Source organism: Anser anser (genome assembly GCF_964211835.1).
Source record: "Anser anser genome assembly, chromosome: 19".
NCBI classification, from domain to species: Eukaryota; Metazoa; Chordata; class Aves; order Anseriformes; family Anatidae; genus Anser; species Anser anser.
The window spans coordinates 10,302,672-10,323,265 of record NC_139740.1 but is presented as its reverse complement, the minus strand read 5'-3'; the positions used below and the strand labels follow the sequence as shown (position 1 = coordinate 10,323,265).

Genomic DNA, 20,594 nt, shown 5'->3' with positions numbered 1-20,594 from the left:
TTTTTTTTTTTTAATATTCCAGTCTTGCCAACTCCAAATATATTTCAACTTTGGAAGCCCTTACGAGTTATTGGTTAACTATGAAATGCCTTGAAATTGAAATAAAAAAGTAAAATCCACATAACATGAGTAAATGAAATCCACGACTAAACACACACCTGATGTGGGGCCAAAGAGTCTGTTGACAGGTTTGGGGTGTTTTGTGGGGTATTTTATTTCTTTTTAATGAGAAAGGAATGTTGTAGATTTTAAGGCTTTTCCACTTCATCCTGCTCCACAACTTTTGTCCTTCTATTTATTTATTTTGCCTCCTTATCAGATGATTCTGACAATGACTTCGCACGCTGAGCATGGCAAACGATCAAGCAGAAGGGAGAGGAGTGGTTTCCTGCTCCTAAGAGCACACTTTGCTCTAGCAAACCTTGTGTGAGCAGAAGAGCACAATAAGTCACCCTTACGCTTTTTTTTAATAATAAAAAAAAGCAAAGCTCCATGTTTTCCAAACTCTCATGTTGACAAAACTCCCAAAACCGCGATCTCAGCCATGCTGGTGTCAAGCCATAGCAGTTATTCTGGATTTGTGCTAGCCTCTAAAGGGATGATTTAAAGTGTCAATAAACAAATAAAAGATTTCCGCTGATACCAAACAGGTTGGAAACACATTATGACCAGAATTTGGCTCCATGATGCTTTGTTTTCCTATACCTTAAGCTAACTATAGAGGTAATTTATCAATGCTGGTCAGAGTTATACTTAGTTTATGCTGCTCTAACCAAGATTATAATGCAGTTACAAAATTTAGTTCCTGCCCCACGTACTGTGGCAAATTTTACTGTGTTCAATACAGAATAAGATTGCAGCCAAAATTCCAAACAGGAAGCATTGTCTCTAAATTTCATCTTCAAAATGGTTACTCACACCAAGTCTCCTATGTTCTTGCATCAAATACTAGTCAAGAAAAGGAATGCTCACTTTCATGGTCCTCCCTGTTTATTTAACACCACGGCATTTACACATTACTATTCTGCTTGTGTGCTTTTTACTTGCCAACAGCTAGGCTACCAATGAAGAAAAGGTGACAGGAGTTTCCTTGGAATTCCTGCAGCTTCCTGACACAATTTAACCAAAAATCCCTGTGGAGCAACTTAGCAGTATCTAGAGCTTTTGTTTTTTTTAACATGCAAATGTATCATACTGGCCCTCTCTAAACTGTCAACCGTACAGTGAGAAGTAATGATTTACAGTGGGGAGGAAGGCTCACGCCAAAATCCATAGGAAGTTCTTAGGGCTGATTTACCTGGTCTGACCGGGCTCTGCATGCAGTTCTGCGACACCATGCCTGGATGGACTGAAGTAGAAGCCCTGCTGCTGAGGTCCATGACAGAAGGTGATGCTGAGGTAGCTTGCTGGAGACCTGGCTGGTGTGGGCTATGCTCGTGCTGGTTTGGGCTGGGTGGAATGCCATTTTCTGAGAGGAATTCTTCCAGGTCCATGTATTCCAACTGGAAAGTGTCTCCATCATATGGCAGTGTCTTGTCCCATAATGTTGGGCCCAAGAAAGCTGACTGAGGGACTGTGGTACTGGTGCTGTCATCATCTAACTTCTTCTCTTTGTCTTTTTCTTTACCGAATGCTTAAACAAAATACATAATAAATATATAAGTACTGAGTAATGAAAATATCACTGCTACTACTTATTTTTCCCGCACTCTTAGGAAACACAGAAAATGAATATCTGCTTTACAAAAATAACTCTGTTGATTCACTCTGGTTAGGAGAGAATAGAAGTCGTATCAACTGAGCACCTCTGCAGGATCCAACCTTCCCCCTGCTTTTAGTTAACATTTCCGCTGCATGCATGGATTTGAACGTCAGCTTCAATAAATACTAATGGACTTAAAAGCAAGCATTTGAGCTAAAACAAGCTGGAAGACGTTGCTATATACTGCTGAAAAGGAATAGTCTTGACCTCAACCTTAGGCATTTATTATCTTGTCATGCTTTAAAAAAAATAATTAAGGCCCTAGCCTTGCTAGTCCTTATACAAGCACAGCAAGCAAAGTAGCCGTCAAATTAAATATCTTGCTTTAAATATCTTGCTTTGCCTGCCTCATACTAAGCAGTAAGTTACAAAATAACGTATTATTTAGATAGATAATGACGCTGTTAATCTTACTAATGTTTTAGCATCACTAAGTTAAGACTGACAGCCTTTTTTTAAAGCCTGACAGAAGAGGTATTCTGACACGCAGGACAGCTAGCAAAAAATTCAAGGGTAGAACGAAAGCATAAACAAAAGTTATAAATCACGTTTCCTACCTATCCCTACAACAACACCCAGTGACTCCAACAAACGGTTTTAAGGGAAACATGGGATTTCTCCCAAATATTCGCAAGGCTTTAAACAGCTAAAGCCTCCTGCCCCCCGCCGTGCCTCGGCACCCCCCTGACCGCCGCCAGCAGCCCCGGGCAGCCCTCGCAGGGGCTCGGCGAGAAGCACGGTGCCTCGGGCCCTCACCGGGAGCGGCCCGTTACCTCACCGCCGGGGGGGGACGCACAAAATGAGGATAAAACCGGCGATATGGGGGCGGGGGCCGCCATTTCGGGGCGCCTGCCCCTCCGTGGGGCTGGGGGGGGGGGGGGTCGGGGCTGCCGGGGGAAGCCTCACCGTCATCGTGAGCGAGCGGCAGCTTGAGCGGGTTTTCCAGCAGGGACTTGAGCACCCCGTAGGTGGGAGGCAGGAACGGGGGGGTCAGCGGGAGCGGCCGCGACATGGTGGGCTCTGCCTCTGCGGCGGCTCCTTCCCCTTCGGCTGGCGGAGCGGCTGCTGGACGGGAGCGGGAGGGGGGGGGAGCCGGGCAGAGCCGGGCCGGGCCTCGGGGCGCCTGCAGGCCGCCGGAGCAGGGGAGCGGGAGAGGCGCCTCCGCCGCGCAGCGCCCTGCCTCCCTCCCGCAGCGCCCTGCCTGCCGCCCTCCTGCCGCCCGCCCGCCGCCCGCTCTGCGCCGCTCGCCCCGGCCGCGCGCCCATGTGCAGGCGCTGCCGCCGCTGACGTCAGGCGCGCCGCGGCCTCGCCATTGGTGCGGGGGGACAGGCGGGCGGCCACGCCCCGATTTCATGGACCCGCCCCCTCCCGGTGGCCGCTCCCCCTCGTTGTGGCCCCGCCCCCTCGCGGTGGCCCCGCCCCTCGAGGGGTGGAGCCCCTCTCCCCCCCCCCCCAGCGGCACGCGGCGGGGCGGGGCGGGGCGGGGCGGGGCGGTTTCCCTGGTAACCGTTTCGCGGCCTCCCAACGGCCGGCCCCGCGCGGCGCTGAGGGAACCGGCGGCGGCACCCCCCGCTTGGGCACCCCCCCACCGGCCTCCCGGGGATCGGGCGCTGCCCGTTCCGTCAGTTAGGGCCTCTGCGGCCGCCCTGCAGGGATATCAGACCTCCCCCAGCCTCCCACCGGAGGCCCCACAGAGCTCCCTCGCCGGTAGCACGGGAGGAAAGCGGCGTTGGCCCGCAGCCGGGGGGGTACCGGCTGTGAAGGAGCTTTCCACCCGGCACGGAGAGCGAGAACGGGGTAACAGCACAGCAATATGTGTGGTACCCGGGCAGGAAAACGAGCAGGGGGTTATTAAGTGATTGTACACATACCGGCGGTGCCCCAGATGGCCAAATTGCTAGTTACTGAGAGGCTCTAATTACAAAAGTACAGAGCGAGGGACGTAAAGAGGGCAATGATTGGCAAGCCATGTGTAGACGTGGTGCACAATGCTTTTTTGTGCAGTATAAAGAAAAAAATAGGTTTAGGAGATTTGGTAGGCAACAAAGAAGAGTAAACAGAAATAGAAGATGTAAAAGTAATAGGGATATTGGGTAATGCCAGTAACAAGCAAGATTAGCTAGGGATGTAATGAAAGCTCGGCTTGGGCAGAATTACTGAAGTTTTTACGGCTATTGATGTAACTGACATTTCAGACAAAATATACCCAGAGAAGTAGCATTTTCAATGAAATCAAATGACATGAAAACTGTACTGTTTCACCACTTGGCATTGAACAGGATAAACTACGTTTAGATCTGTGCAAGCACAGAACAAGAAGAAGCAACAAGACATGCTGAGGACCAAACAGAATTACAGACCGTGCAGGAGCTGGGAATTTCCTGGCTGAGGAAGCTGTAACAACACTTTCCAATACATGGACCAGCCAGAAAAACTGAGAAAAGTACCCAAGTACTGGCGGTGCTGGAGCTGTGCTCTTCAATTTCACACTGCAACAGGAGCAGTGATTTAACTCCAGTCTTGCCACACAGGCAGGTTTCGTTCCAACCAGCCTCAATTCGCAGGCTCTCAGGACACCGAGCGGACTGTGGGCAGGTACCTGCCCGTTGGTGACTGATGGCTGAACCTTCTCAAGGGGCCCACCGCTCATTCGTGCTATTTCAGCCCCTGGCTTACCCCTCACACCACACCCCAGGTCTGGCCAACACAACCCAGACCCATCGAATTGCACGCTAACTGGAATTCTACGTTTTCCAACCTGCCGAAATTACAACTTGGTGTGTATTCTTAGCATTCACGCAGAGCAAGTTTATGGCTTGTGAAGGACCGTGACAGCCATTTAGTTTTTGTATAGAAGGCACCTTGACTGGTCCCCAACTGAAAAACCAAAAGCCCTCAGCCAACGTTTGTGATCGTGCCCTTGGTGTTTCCATCACCGAAATGTGATCAGATCCACGGCGCAAAGATCGGATTTTTCGAACTGCATACATGTAAGTTAATATATCACTTTCTGAGATTTTTTTTTTATTATTATTATTTAATTATCCTCTAGCAAAGACAATTTGAAAAGACCACTTAAGCTGCCAACACCGCCACATGGGGGGGCGTCCTTCCACCTCCACACCAGGACCCGATACCAGTGCCTCAGGCACTCCGGCGGTGTTGGGGGCACACGCGGACTTCAGCGGCAGTGCAGCAGCTGACGCAGGCTTTGTTTTTTGTGCTTTTTGTTTTTTTTTTCCTTGTTTTTTTCTCAGCAGGGAGTCTCACAAACGGGCACGTGCGGGGCTCCTTCCCCACAGCCCCGCCCTCACCTCCCGCCGCCCCCACGTCCGCCCCCCTCACGCGGCGGTGCCGGGGGGGGGGTGGAGTAGGAGGGGGGAGCGGAGGGAGGGGGCCGTTAGGCGCGCGAGGCCGTCACGTGAGCGCGCGGCCTGACCTACTTTGGGCCAATGGCGGGGCGCGGCGAGCCTGGAACCGCCGCAACGGCCGCGCCCCGCCCCGCCCCCTGCCTCGCGCCTCGCCTCAGCTCACCTCGCGCGGCCCCGGCCCCTGAGGCGGCGGCGCGGGCACGCGCACGGCCCCTGAGGGGGCCCCGGCCCCGCCGCGTGCTGCCGCCTCCTGAGGGAAGGGCCCCCGAGGCGCGGGGAGGAAGTGCGCGGAGGAGCGGGAAAGCCTACGGATATATTCAGCCTCTTGGAGCTCTGATGTGCCCTAAAGCAGCGAAACAGCCCCGTGTCAGCCTCGGTGTTACATCTCCCCCTGGGCGGCTGGCATGTTACTCAGGTTCACAAAAAGCGCCACGCCTGGCTGCCCTCACTGCCACCAGAGCTGAAAACCGGCAGCCTCTGCAGGGAGCAACGCCTGTCCCGCGCCCCCGGCAGCATCACGAGGGCTCTGGAAGGGGCCCCTGCTTGGCTGCCCCAGCCAAGGCCCTCCCCAGTCCTTACAGCCTCCGGTCCTTCAACGCTTCCACGGCCGTTTGCTGCCCACGTGGCGTGCAGCTGAGCCAGCCCTTGTGGCACCTCGCATGAGGAAGAACCGTGATCTGCGCCCACCTTTTTAAGATTTTTTTTTTTAAATTTAATTGAATGTAGGAGAGACAGGTTTGGAACTGCTTTGGGGTGATGGCAGAGGAACTTCTCTTAAGTAATCTGAGGTGGTTCCAAAAGACATTCCAGTTCTCAGAAAAATAAGAATTAGTAGTCGCTGCTTATGTGCTGTGAGTTGAAAGATTAATAATTTTCTCTGCCAACATTTACAGTCAGCCCTCACCATGACAGTAGATCAAATACATGTACGTGCCTGGGCAGCTGACCTGGTTTGAACCCAGCAAGTGTTACTCTCAATGATGACTGCATTTTTGGAACAAATACTTTGCTATGCTTTTTAAAGCAACCATAACCTTGTAAAGCATTAACCAGCCTCCCAAGCCTGTTTCAAGTGCCTGGTGCCTTGGGGGATTATTTAAACCCAGTAGGTGTAACCAACCAGTTAAATGAGATGACAGAGCTGGACAAAGACAAGTGATAAAGAAGTATAAAGAAGTAGCTGGCCTGTTTTGCAGTCGGACATTTCTCTGAATAAGGACAACTCCCAGCTGGTGCCAATGGGAGAAACAACTCGATCCTTCCATTTATTCCTCTGCATTCCATTCCTAGTCCTTTCTCACTTTTGGCTTGCATGCAGCAGGAAGACAGTTAGAAATAGCTGTTCTTACATGCTCAGGCTGTTTGATTTTGGAAATTGGCGCTGGTTTTACTGGAGATGGAAGAGCACCCACGAGCAGAGAATAAAACAGGCAGAGCTGGAAAAGGAGGAAGGAGTGAAAGGTGCAGGAGCTGAGCATCTCCTCCTTATTCACAGTTTCTGTTGAAGCCAGTGACCCAGATTTCTCTGACTTCAAATGGCTGTTTTCAGTGAGCTTGCCAGAGGCATGGTGCTGGGGAAGGTCAGGCAGAATTTAGCCAGAAGTATTCTGCATGCATAGGCTTATCGGATCTGGATCTGTAAAATTTGATACCAAACACCCTGTACCAGACCAGTACCCCCTGGGGTCCAGTCCTGCAAGGCCCCTGCCTTGAGCCTGGGATTCCTGTCTGTCCTGTACTTCTGCACTCAGTTCTGCAATACTCGGCTCGCTCCTGGGTTTCCCCTCTTCAAAAAAAAAAAAAAAAGAGAGAGAGAACCCAAACCAGTTTTAATTCCATGGTATTATTAAGACCCCAGAAATACAGTAAACCTCGTTTCTTTGGCAGGGAAGCCTGATCTGCAGGACTTTTCCCAGTTTTACAACAGACAGCAATCAAGCTTGCAAACAAAGGCATTAAGTCATGATATGTCTCATTAGGAAAGATGAGTTTTTTTTTTTTTTTTTAAATGTACTCCCACTCTCAGTTACATGCAGCAATGGAAAAGGTTCTCAATATCAATGTCAGGCTGCAGCACCCTTCCTTAAATTTTATCCTCATGTCTCTTTTATGGCCCATTTTATTTTTTAAATATCTTACCAGATATTTAAGTTGGAATCCAGTTGTTTTCTCAGTATCAGAATATATACATCAAATATGTTTAATAGCAGCGTAGCAGGTTCCTGTATTTTTGGAAACCTACTTTTGCAAATGCCATAATGCAGGGATGAACAATGAACACCATTTTAAGACAAAAATGTACCCTGGATCCTGTGCATGTATCACCATACTTTACTTGACAGAGCAATTCTGATTAGATTGCTAAAGATTACAGTTTAAAAGGGCTTGGGGAAAAAAAGACTATTAGTAACTTGGATTTTTTAAATGTATTTCCAAACATAGAATCAGCTTTACTGATGCTCACTGAGCATCCAAGATCTGTGCTTCAGTCATATGCTTCAGTGTTTATCAAAAGAAGAGGAGGTATTTTCCCATAATCATTTGTTGGCTCTGCCTCAGCAGCATCCAGTGCTGCCGCTTGCTGTGACGCAGGATGGAGCAGCAGCGCACCAGGAACTGTGCTGAGTGCAAGGAGCAGATGCTGGGCACCACGAGTCCTCCTCCCTCTCCCTTCAGCTGTAGTCAGCAGCCCCCTGCAGCAGTCCTGCTGCCCATACATTCTTTTAGAAGACTGGATGAATTACTCGCATCTCCCTTAAGGGCAGATGTGTATGGGAAAGATGTACATTAAAAGAGATGTGTAGTAGTTGCCATTTCAAACATGTTCAGCTTTTGTAAATTGTTTTCATGCATTTTAGTGAAATGTATAAGTTAAATAAAAACAATGGTAGCTGACAGCTGCATCATATAAACCCTAAATATTCATACAGACACAAGAAACCATAGAAAGATTGCTTGCTTGTTTCTTTATTCTGCCTTTGACTTGTTTTTTTTAAGACTCATGTTTTCTTTTAAAATTATCTGCCCTGATCTGCAGAAATGTAGATGCATAATTGACTATATTTGGACTAAAGATGTTCTTGCTTGTATGTTTTCCTGGTCAGGCACTTAGACTATAAGCTATACTGAAAGCCTCAGGCAGAAACCTATCCTGACATATCCATCAGACATAACTAGTGTCATATTAAAACAGTTCTCTATTAATTTTTTCCCATTCACTTTTTAAGTCTTTAAAAAATATATTTAAACTAATTAATTCCCTTGCAGAGTAGATGTTCATGAAGGCTCACAATTAGCATTTTCATAGACAGTGGTGTTTGTTTATTTTTTAATGCCAAAAGGCATAAGCATACTTACAGCCATCTGACAGCGTGCATGCAAGGAAATAAAGACGTCCTCCTGTATTTTCCCTTAAATGGCTTATGACCTGGAGAATACGTTATTTTGATTGGCATAAAAAAGAAGGCAGTGATCTTATTTCTACTGTTTGCTATAGTTGTTTCAAACTTATCAAAGGAAGAAATAGAGAGGCTTTTTAGATGGCTGCTTGCCAACATCACTAATCAGAATTTTAATGAGATTTTTTCTTTTCGAGTCCTAAATTAGGTCTAATTAACGATATATAAAGCAAATATACAATGCCATAAAGGGGATGCAGCCTGCTGTCTCTTATATACGATGTGTTTCAATCTCTTCACAAATAGAATTGTTCAGCAAAATACACATTTTTATGCTGCTTAAATATATGCAGGTTTTTCTTTACTGTTATGCATTAATTAACAAATTGCCTTTAGAAAATAAGGTCCTGTACTTTCATAATAACTTTGAAATCTCTGAAGGGGAATAACGCGAGTGCTTATGGCTGAAGCCCTCTCTGATTGCCACTCACTTTGACAGACTCTGAAAGCTGCCGTCCAACACATGCTGCAGTCACAATGACAGGGTAAGCTGTTCCCTTTTACTTCCCTTAAGTACTCCATTTGCCATCATCACATCTTTGGATGGACCATGTGTTCCTGTTCTTTGTGGGCTGGATAACTAGCCTGCAGCTACCATTTCCCAACCATCACAAAAGGCACAGTTATATTTAGTCTACACACAGTTTTCCTCCGAGCATTTAGGACAGAAAATGATTAACAACTACAAAACATCATCCTCAAAACACAGCATTGTTTCTTCCCCAGCAAAATATATATTGCGCAAAGAAAGAGGAATAAACCAAAATGACATTTCTCTTTCCCCTTTGCAAGATTTTCTTGTTACTTACAGTTCCCTCCTGGACTGACTTACCTGAAACACACAAAACATTTTTAAAAAGGAAAGCATCTTTAATTAGAGTTGCTCATATGCTGCTTAATGCAATTAAACACCTAAAAGTATGGAATTACAACATCTGCTTAAGCAGAGCATTTTATTCACAAACTGAGACCATTAAACAGGAAGTCTCTTGCAAAGCCTTTTTCCAAATTTCATGTATAGTAAACAAATCTCCTTTCTTTATCCCTCTTAAGTCCACATCATTTCTGATTCATTTGGCTCGTGAAACTAAAGATGATTTGCAGCAGTAACAATGGGGGTAAAAAAAACAAACAACAAACCAAAACAAACAAACAAACACAACACCACCACCAAACACACTAGAGCACAGTGGAATAGAATTAAAAAACCCAAGCAGCCCCCCCTTGCTCAAACTCCGAATCACCAACTCAAGTGGTATTGGGTTGAAGTGCTCAGAGCACTTGGGCAGAAAAGTGCCTTAAGGGTTGCTCTGGACCAGGTCTATCTGGAAAGCCGCAGGTAGAGTTTATGGTAGTTGGCAGTATCTGTAGTTAATAAGGACAGTCTATCAAGTGCCCATTGTCTTTGAACGAACATCAGACACATTCTAAGTAAGCTTAAATAGCCGTTTCAAACATGTATTTCTTGAAGTGTGTAAATAAATACATTCACAGCAATTTTAAGGAAGGAGCCAAACCACAGGACAGACTGAGCCAGAATCATTTTGCATCTGTTACAACACTCAGGATAATGTTTTGGTTGATTTATAGTGGAAATATTTGTTTTTCAGCTGGAATTTTGGTAACTCATAACAGATGTTCACAGCAATGTTGGAATACTGTCTACCCGTCCTTCACTGTTGAATCAAATGCTGTTACACATTTAAGCTAACCAAGGTCAGGGTAACCTGAAATCTAATACACTGTTAAGTTACTAATCTTAGGAAAGGTACATAGTAAGGGAGGTGCTGATGGAATCCAAAACAATTATTTTTCAATTTTACTAGAATCACAGGGCATACAATGATGCACGCAGAAAATTAATAGATCTATTAGATTTTATCTGGTTTGTGAATGTAGATGGAGAAGCGCTTGTCTATCAATTTAATATTTTTTCAAAACTTTGTAGTGTTGAACTAACTCATCTTCCTGACTTTTTTCCACCCTCACTAAGCTAGGGAATGTTTCTTAAGGAGAGAGAAGCAGGTTCTCGTAATGAGAAAGTTATTTATTTCTTCCAAAGAATTGGCTAATTGTCTTTCAAATCATTAAGAATTCAGTATATTATTAAAAACCCTATTCATATTACCTGAAGACCTCTGACTACAGAACAGACACAGTACTTCCCCACTGGAGTTACTCACATCCCTCAGCATTTTGACAGAGAAAGAGAGGGAGGCCATGTCCGTGCTCATTAAGCTAGGTGGGTAGACAACTTGATCTGAAACCAACTGACATCTCTGCATTTGCTTCAGTGGCACTGAGCTCAGAAGTGAACAGCATTTCTCCCATTTTGGATGTCTTTTTTTCCACCCCCTCTTTTTTTTTTTTTTCTTTCCCCTGTGGAGGCCAGACAAATAGCATCCAAAGCTATTCGCTGATGTGAATTCCAGATTGTCAGTGGAGTTGTGCCTGATGCCTTTACCTTACGAGGGCTGTTGTTTCTTCTAGGAACTTTCAGCTTCTCTGTTGCAACATTCTTGCTTCCCAGGAAAGATCCACATAAGCTGGCATGCAGCTATTTAATGGCTATCCCATTTGCAGCTACGTTTCTTTCCAGGTGGCATCACTATATTCCTAACAGCTGAAAGCATTAATGATGTCAGAGAGGAGTCAGTTACTCAGTTCTATGTGGAGCAAATGCTTTGAATTGCAGTTACTGCATTAAGCTCTTGAAGACGTACACAAAGAGGCTCCCGTGCTGATCTGATGCACAGACAGCAACGCCTGATAATGCCCAGCCCAGGGAGGGCTGCGTGCTGCCAGGGGTACGGTGCCCGGTGCTCAGCCCTGAGTGCTTCCAGCAGAGAACAGGAGAGGCAGAGCACACCCAGCACAGCTTTTGTTGGGCCGCAGCTGTTTTACACCTGGGCCTCGTCCTCCTCCGAGCTATCCATCACTGTGTGCCGTTAGCGTTTGGAAGAACTGGAATCTCAGCACAAGACTGTTGTGCGAGTGCAGTACAAATGCAGATTTTACTAGGATATATTCTCTGCAAGCAAGTTAGAATTTGTAGCGGTGACATGAGTCACCTCCGTAGATACCATGGATACAGCGTTTCACGCGGTAACTCCATTAGGTACGCTCGGTACACTCAGCTTGTCACAACACTTTGCGCTGGCACTTGTAGGACCGAGTGTTGCCTGTTGTGCTCCTTCAGACTCTTCTTCCCCTGTCCCGGCCAGAACCAAAGCCAAAGGGCACTTGAAATGTCTCCATGGCCGCAAAGCCTCCATGCAACAGCAGCAAAAATCCCACTGGTGCAAGCTTCTAGGCAAGCTTTTTAGAATATTTCTGTATTTTGCTCAGACATCCAACACCATTATTTTTTTCTTGGTCATTATCTATGTGACTTGCCAACTGTTATGTGATTTCTACCTTGGAAAAGCTGTCCCTTCTGTGAGCAGTGCCATATTGTCTCATTATTTGAAATTTGCTTGAGCAGTAGGCTTTAGACCTGGGCATCCATGGGCTCTCAGCTATCTGCATCCTGTGCCCTGGTCATACGTTTAAGAAACAGGGTCATCCTTGGTCTGCTTATAATCCATTACACTGGGGTTTTAACCTCAGAGACTAGTAAACAAAACTGTCTGTAAGTGGGAAAGTCTTTTGGAAAACAGAATGGAAACAAAGCCCAGCATTTTCAAATCAGGTGACAAGGCCAAAGCATCAAATTACAGTCAAGGAAGAATGGAGCTTGACCTGCAGGAATCAGGCTGCCACTGAGGAATGCAGATAGTTTTGAAAGGACACCAGATCCAGAATGCTTGTGTGGGAAACTGGCACAAGTGCATCTAGGAGGTACTAGGTATTTATGGAGGGGGATGCAGAGCAGTAACATACACCTGCTATGGGTTTCCCTAGAGCTACAGGGCCCCTCAAGAAGGAGATCCTAATGGGGTGGGTAGAAGCATGCCACAGCTCTGAAAGGTGCAGGAAGATCTCAAGAGTAGCAGCCCAGGTGAATATTTGCAGGAGTTAGCTATGTGATTTCATGTATAAGTAAGGTAACAAGGTCTGTTGAGACACTGACAGATTGCAAGCCTCTTGGACACATCAGCCGGGTACGTGTTTCTAGCAATGAGCTCTGCAGCAGTACGTTATATTTGCCTGCACCTCACACAAGCACCTTCTTGTTGCTCTCTCAAGCCCTGTTAATGCGTGGTTCAGAGGCTGGGAGATGGCAGCTGCTTAGCACCCAAGCTGGTATTGATCTTGGGCGCTACAGGTTGCTGCACTTCGCTAGCACAGACGAATTGTCTGATAACTGCTCCTCGCAGGAAACCTGAACCAAGAGCCCTGCCAGGGCAAGAGGGTTCGATCCTGCCGGGCACTGAACTCTTCTCCAGGGCTGAGCCGTCCTCAGCCCATCAGAGGGAGGTGGAAGCACTCCCTATGCCGCGGGTCAGATGACTTGAAAAGGAAATCTGTGCAGGATACTGCCCATAAGAAAGCACTGATTGCTCGGGGTTACTGGTAGGTAAGCCCGGTTTACTTACGAGTTGCACCAAGGTCCTTTGGAAGCCAGTCAAAGGCAAGATTATGGTGAGATTAGTAGCTCATAAGTAATCTCTGCTGAAACAGTTCACTCTCACTGGGCTGTTGAAGTTTCTCTGGTACTGTACCTCACTGCCACGCAGACTGGTTTTAAAAATCAAAGACATCTGTGGAAACACTGTGTTTCTGCCATACAGGTCAGAAAAGGATCCGTCTTTTCTGAAAAGGTAACACTGGCTTTATTATAAATATGAACTTTCCTGTCCTCTAAAGTTGCTTGTAAATTTTAATAGGAAGTAAAATACGCATGAGTTCCTGGGGTAGGATTTTGTAGCTCTAACACATGTTGCAGTTACAGATGCGAAACTTTGCACTTTTGGTTCATTCAGAGAGCACATATTTCAGCACTCAGAGACACCCTTATGATTGGGAAATCAGCACAGACAGCACCAATGAGAATCTACAAGTCAACTGCTGAAAAAAAAGATAATTTTAAGCTTTCCATTTTTATGCTAGATAACAGGAGGTGTGATTTTTTTCCCAATATTTGGAGGAGTTCCTCTCAAAATTACAAAACGCTGTCTGATTTCTCTTGTCTCCAGGCGGCAGGTGCTACAGGGCGGGAGCTGTTGGGCCCTGGCAGGAGGACGTGGCACCGAGCTCCACATGGCCCCCAACAGCCCAGACCTATTGGCCCCGCACACCCAGAGCTGGGGCCTCCCCAAGGTCTCTTCGCTTTCATTCAGGCATGGGGTTTCTTTCTGCTCCAATAGCTGCCATTCCCTGCTGCACACAGAGATGTCAGCCAGGTTTCCTGCAGCAGAATTTTGCTCTGCATGAAAGTTTTCCATGTTTCCCTGTCCCTTGGCTTTTTGGTCCCTGTCTTACAGCTGCTCATGCAGCTGCATAAAGATCAGAACAGCCTAGTGCCAAGTGAACCCACAGCGGTATGCTCACGGGGTTGTTCAAGAGGCAAGCTTTTGCCTGAGCGCTGGGATCATACCAAACTAATCAGGTTTAGTGACTTCGTGTGCCTTGCTTTTTGCACAGTGAGGGCAATGCTTGCTTGCCTCACACTCTGCAGACGAACTGGGGTGTCCTCACGAGTCCTCGCCTTGCTGTGAACGCAGCAGAGGCTGCCCTGGAGACCCTGAGCCACTGCCGGGGTGGCCCCAGGGGAAGCCTGCCAGCAGCCGTCATCGTCTCTGCACTCTGAATCACGCACAAACATCCAGAAAGGGGGAGCCTGCTTGTGTCCTGGCTTCAAGAGGCTTCAATATTAATCCCCCCTCCCTCCCAAAACTGTATGAACTGGGGCTATCATGGCTGAGGTTCTTATCCAGAATCCGCATGTAGATTAAAAAAAGAATCTTGTCAGAGAAACTTGCAAGAAAATCTGATAGGCAGTAGTCACTAGTGGTAATTACCGTGCTTTCATCTGTAGCTGTCATTGCACTGTAAAAAGTGGCTGTTATTCTCATTTTAGAGAAGAAACAGATGTTCTAGGGAATTCTGAATAGATTAATACAGAAGTTGCATGCCTAAAAGGTCTTCTAGAAAATCCCATCATTACCACACGGCTGATTTTGTTCAGTGCATCCAGGAGTTCAGCAGATTTGCTGCTTGTGCTTTGCTTTGCTTCTGTTCTCTTCTAATTTGCCTTAAAGCGATAGTTTTAGTTTGGAGTTTTCATTTTACTCCCATTCTGGAGAAGAGGAAAAGCTGAAATGATACCAGCTATCAGCACTTTCTTTTCAAGGCAAACTTTCAGGTAGGGATTTGTTTGAAAGTTCTTGAGGTTTAATTTGGTTTTGTGATCAAGAGACACAAGTCGCATTTGTGCAATCCAATTAGGCTCCAGCCCTGGCAGGGACATGGCATAATGCACGTACGTCCAGCTGACTCGCTGTCCTTCCCTGCTCTCAAAACCTTCAGCCTCCATGGCAGAGCTGAGCTTCTTATCACAGGTACTTGGGATTACTGCAGACTCAATTTTCCTGTTTGGGAGGTGCCAGAGATGCAGTTTTTCCCTTGGAAACATGGTAGGTGACAGGGAGAAAGGAGAGCTGCAGATAGATGTTGCGTTGGCATCAGCACCGTGAATAACTACTAAAGGCAGTCAGTACTGGAAGTGTTCAGGAGGCTGTGCAGTGCTCTCGGTGTTTACAAGGAATTAGAAGCATTTCTGTGGTATCTCTGCTCACCTCTACTCATTTAAGGCTCCTGCCCAGAATCAGAATCTGTCACTACCTATGCTTTTTTTGGAGTGAGCACTCTCCACTATGAAAAGCTGAAAGGTGTTAGAGCAAGGAGGAGCGTACCTGGTAATGTTCCTCTCTCAGGAACCAGACCTCACGTGCTGCGGGTTCAAGGATGAGATGCCCCGAACAAGGATGAGATGGCTGCAGGCAACGGTCTGCACTCCCAGCTGCACCCAGTGCCCCGACTTGCCATTCCAATTTGGCTGTAGCAGCCAAAATTTCTCCTTACTTGGAGAGCAGCAGTTTCTCCCAGCCACACCAGAAACCACACTGCTAATTACCCTGCTGTGCTGCTCACCTCTGCGTGAAGTAGTTGTCCCTCGCCTGGGGGAGTCCTCTTGTAGAACCCTCTTGTGCTGTGGCAAAACTTCATTCCTGCAGGCTAAGCAGTTTTCTTATAAGAGGGAAACTATATTTTCTGAACATGCTGAAGTTATTAAGGCCTTTTCCCTTACTTCCCTGACACTGTATTCACTTTTAAGTAGGCTAATTTGTGTACAGGTAACAGTCAGGACAAGCAATGATAAGAAACCTTGACTGAAATAAATGCCAGAGTTTTGTAGCAAACATCTCCGAGCACAGCAGTGAAATTGACTTTTCAGTTATCTTCGGCCAGCCACAGGACTTCCCGCTTGGTTTGCATCTACTGCTGATTTTTGTTTTTTATATCATTTACTGCAGGGACCTAAATGGTTACTGGAACACCGTAGCCCATATTACTGTGCTACTTTCGTGCTGCTTCAGCAGATAAAATCAAAACTAGTTAAGCGTATACATATTTTTGAGAACTTAGGTTGAAGTGACACTACATGAACAAGATGAGATTAATTGCATCCACACATTTGCCTTTAACAAGATGATTCCTTTTAGCTGCATCTTCCAAATAGCCAACAACAAGAGTCATTCTTTAACACAGTGGGTGTCCTATTTCCTGTTTCTCCGCATCTTTATCATTTACAACACTTCTGTAGTTAATTTGAAGGAACAGTATGTTCTGAGAGTGACAGGCAGCTTTCTTAATGGGCTCGTCAGCTCCTCTTCATGCCATGACATCAATTATGTACACTTGTCTTTGACTTGGAATTTGTAACCCCCATGGTGACTAATTACAGTACCTAACGTTAGGGTCCCTGGTGACACAGACTAGAGATTAATAAATGCAGTTCAGCCTACTGCTTGGGGACTGAAGACTTCACTGTCCCTCGAGAGCTCAGGGCTCTGGGTTTTCTGAGGCTATTGGGGTTGGAAAGGAATGGCGATGCATTACCAGACTCTTTGGAATAAAAATGAAAGCATTAGAAGGAACCACAGTGCTTTGCCTTTCCAGAGATCCTTTCTCTTTCTCATATCAGTGCTATTATTGTTGTATTTTTATTTTAGACCACAAACATCATTTTATTTCTTTTTCCATTTTAATCATGTTTTAATGAGTTCTCTTCAGATACAAGAACAAGGAATGTTCTTAATGATAATAATAATTGGGCCATAGGGAAATATTGACTGCTTAATAGCTAAAGAGCAGAGTACTTTAAAAGAGATTAAGGCATTTCTGATCGGTTTGTGACTTCTGGAGGTCAGGGTGAAATCATGACTTACCCAAACTGTGGCAAAACTGCTGACTTTTTATGGTTTACGTTTACCCAAAGGTCTAGCTATCAAACAGACATTCCCCATAATGGTATCAGCTACCAATTTTGCATTAGTTCACCTCATCTGTTATTGAGGCAATGTAAAAGGGACACGGCTCTTGAAAAGAGGTCTCCTAAATCAGAGACATCGTATTAATTGCAGCTTACCTGCCCAAAGGTGCTTCTTGTCTCAGCTGTGATGCTCCTGGGGCAGGCTGGCTGGAGGCTCTGCAGCAGTCACAGAGACCACCAGCTCCTGGAGTACTCTGACCCTGCAAACTTTGTGCAGGAAAATGAACAAAGGCTTGGATGCTGGTAGAAGAAAACACTCCTCACAACTCTGACTCAAACCTTTCTCTTCAAAGACAACAGTATTTCCTATTCCGTACAGCTGCATTTTCCAGGTAACCACAGGCTTCTGTGACTTTCTTGAGAAGCTGGATACTTCCTCGCCAAGCACAGCAAGCATTTCCCTTTTGACAGGATCACCCAGCAACCTCCCTCATTTGCAGCCCCTGGTGAATAATAAGTCATCATATAGTTGCAGTTCAATATTGTAATGTCCTTTATAACTTGAAGGGAGAACACAGCTTATGTATGGTTTGGAAAAGGTGCCAGATAAAATTCTAATTCGTCTTCAAACAACAAAGAAATCCACCCTAAACCCATTTTCTTCATGAATTACAGATATTTCTTCCCATTAAGAATTCCTGTACATAAGGCCACGAAAAAAGCTAACTGTAGAGCAGCTTCTGCAGTGAAGCTGCTGTAACTACAAACCAGATCATTGTCCTTTCTGTCATGCTGAGAACAGCTGAACATAAGAGACATATATGCCCTATTTCAAGAAAATATGCTCAGAGAGTAGTTAACCCTGTACATATTTACTCTCAGATAATCCTGGAAGCTGTAAATAGAGATCTTTATCATAAACAGAAGACCAGAGATGGCCTTGTGGCTTCAGGGACAAAATCTGCAGGGGATGTGCAAACCTCCCAGAACAATTCCAAGAAGGTATAACTGTGAGCAGGAGAGGAAAATCAGTATTAGTTATTAGATTTCAACTTCCCGTCCTAATATTTGGAAACAATAGGCTCTACTTGTAACAGGTTTGGGCCCATTCCATTTTTTTTTCAACCATATTACTTAATACTGAATAATACACACCTTGCATCTTTCTGGGAAGAGAGTTCAATACTTCTACCTTGTAGTAAAATAATTTATCTCAAAAGAATGTTGCAAGAGCGTCAAACTATTAGATCTGTGGCAACATCAGCTACTGCCTGGGGAAAAAAAAAGCTGGGAGAAGCAACAAATAATCAAGCCACCAAAAATGTGAAAAGTATCTGGATGGTACTACCTGTGAGACAGCTAGTATTTTTAGTATTATATGAAAACAATTCCCAGGGAAAGGCAAAGCTGGTTACAGAGGACAAAGGGCAGGCTTTCTTCATTAGTATTTGATTTTTGGCGCACTATCATTGCAGGCAGTAAGGGAAAAGATTTACTAAGGTATTTAGGTACCTAAACATGAATAGCAGCATTTATAGCAGCATCTAAGTAGGTTAGGTGCCTAATTCCCATTAACTCCATCAACATCTTTAAGCTGCTGACATCTTTGTAAAGCTGGCCCCAGAGCTGGAGCAGCCAGGCGCCTCTGTTTAGACTGATGGGGCTGTGCTCGCTCACAGCTGCTGCAGCCCCAGCGGATGTCCCTTGGAGCAGGGTGCTGCGGACGACACATGAGGACCGGGAGCACAGAAGGGAACAAAGACTCCTGTGCTGACTTGAAGGTTTGCTGCAGACTTAAGCTAGAACTCTGCAAAAGTCACTCTGACCAGTATTTGCAAAAAGGGCACCGAATTTCAGTGTTAGGTTTGGAACCAGCATGAAGGTTGCTGGGTAGCTCTCGGGGAGTTTCTTGAGCAGAGCATTAAGAACCCCATCGGTTCCCAGAAAAGCCAGACTTTCACAGGCTACGTCACAACAGAACGTGCAGGTACAGGAAAGCCTTTCCCTCCAGTCAGTCCTTCACCACCTGGCCTATTCCACAACCACAAACGTTTTTCTTAAAAGCCTTTCCCTTGCCTTCAGGTTATGCCTGCAGACACCCTTGCCCTGTGTTGTGGGAGGTGCCGATGAGGCCACGCTACAGGGAGTGTCCGTGAAGCAAGTATGTGCTGAAATAAACCAGCTAATTGCAACGATCAGTAGCAGATAGGAAGTTTTAGGGAAACAGGAATTGCCCCTGTTTTATTGTGTTTCTCATTTTAGTGTAATTTCTTATTCCTTCATTTATAATGGAGGCCAAAGATGCCGATGGATTTCCAGATCTGGCTTCTGTTCCTTAAACTACAACCAGGTAGAGTGTAAGTAAACTATGTGGGGCTCCACACAGACCTGCACAGAAACTGTAGCAAGCTAGATTTGCTTTTCAAGCTTCCTTTAAAGGTTGGTCTTAAAAATATGAAAAATTTTATGTTAAAGCAGAAAAAGTGGGATCCGTCCTCTCTGTCCTTTACCGACTTGTGGTTTTGTCCCATTACATGCCTACAACAGTTCCAGAAAATACACAAGAGCTGATTCAGTAGCTTGCATAGCCTGAGTAGTAGGTGATGAAATGACTGGTAACCACATAAGAAGCAAGTACTTTCTATCACTGAAATCTTTACTTTCAAATACACAAGAGATTTCCACCAGCACAAACATTTTTAAATACAAAGAGGAGTGGTAATCTGCATCATTTATGGTTTTAAAGTGTACAGTATTAAGCAGGGGGCTTTCTAGGCAAAGTCTGAGTAGGATCACCCTTTGAGAGAAACTACTTGAGAACTGAAACTGAAATTCTCAGTGCAGTCTAGCACCACAGCAAACCCATGTGAATCCTGAAGGCTCCAAATAAAATCAGTGTCAGAACAGATTTAGTGCTGTAAGGTCGTGTCCAAATAAATGTAGGTGATGGCCCTTACCTTGTATCAAATGTCCGTGCACAAACAGCAACTGTGTTTGTTTTTCTGATCGATCATAAAAAATCTATGGAGGCTACATGTATTTGCTTACATAATATCCGTATCTTTTCTATAGACTTTACTGTAGAAAACTACAGTGCAGCCATTACACTAACCTGCTTGTAAAACACCAGTAGCTAAGGACAGTTTAGGCAGTGTGGCCGTGCACCAGCCAGCGCACATGCCTGAAAATTTATGCAATGCCCATGGAATAGCCAGCTCACATATGTATGTGTGCATGTATTTATCGGGTAGGGCTGTTGAAAGGATCATCGAAGTTATTGAGACATTGAGTAGTGTTACAAGGAAATTGTTTAGCATCTATGAGGCTGAGTATCTAATATATCTATGTAGGCATTTGTGTTAAGCTACTTGCTTTGATGACGGAGAATGTGCCAGTTTAAGTTTACTGGAGTATTTGCAGTATTTGAAGGGCAGTGTGGTGCAAGTATTCAGGTAAAGATTAACACCAGCATGTTCTAGAACAGTATTTTTCAGTGTCATCTTTACATGGAAAATAAATGGAGGTACAGGAATTATTTATGGCCTGATTGCCACTCCCTTCTAAAG

The 20,594-nt window shown here is 45.5% G+C and overlaps 1 protein-coding gene and 1 long non-coding RNA gene across 4 annotated transcripts in view; one reads left to right on the top strand and one right to left on the bottom strand.

Annotated features, from left to right (window-relative positions):
* The window catches only part of HLF (HLF transcription factor, PAR bZIP family member), a 35,917-nt gene extending 32,869 nt beyond the window's left edge, over positions 1-3,048 (bottom strand). Inside the window, exons 1-2 of one of the 2 annotated variants that reach the window (XM_083805253.1) lie at positions 2,669-3,048; positions 1,298-1,633 (exon numbers count right to left, since the gene is read on the bottom strand). In XM_083805253.1, coding sequence (XP_083661379.1) covers positions 1,298-1,633; positions 2,669-2,774 — 442 coding nt within the window. In that variant the 5' untranslated portion in view covers positions 2,775-3,048. The remainder of the gene's footprint in view (positions 1-1,297; positions 1,634-2,668) is intronic. The other variant, XM_083805252.1, reaches the window with a different exon arrangement.
* Positions 3,049-3,128: 80 nt separating this feature from the next.
* LOC310884065 overlaps positions 3,129-20,594 on the top strand; it is a 53,087-nt gene continuing 35,621 nt past the window's right edge. The window contains exon 1 of one of the 2 annotated variants that reach the window (XR_014574011.1): positions 3,129-4,752. This is a non-coding gene — a long non-coding RNA (uncharacterized lncRNA). The remainder of the gene's footprint in view (positions 4,753-20,594) is intronic. The other variant, XR_014574012.1, reaches the window with a different exon arrangement.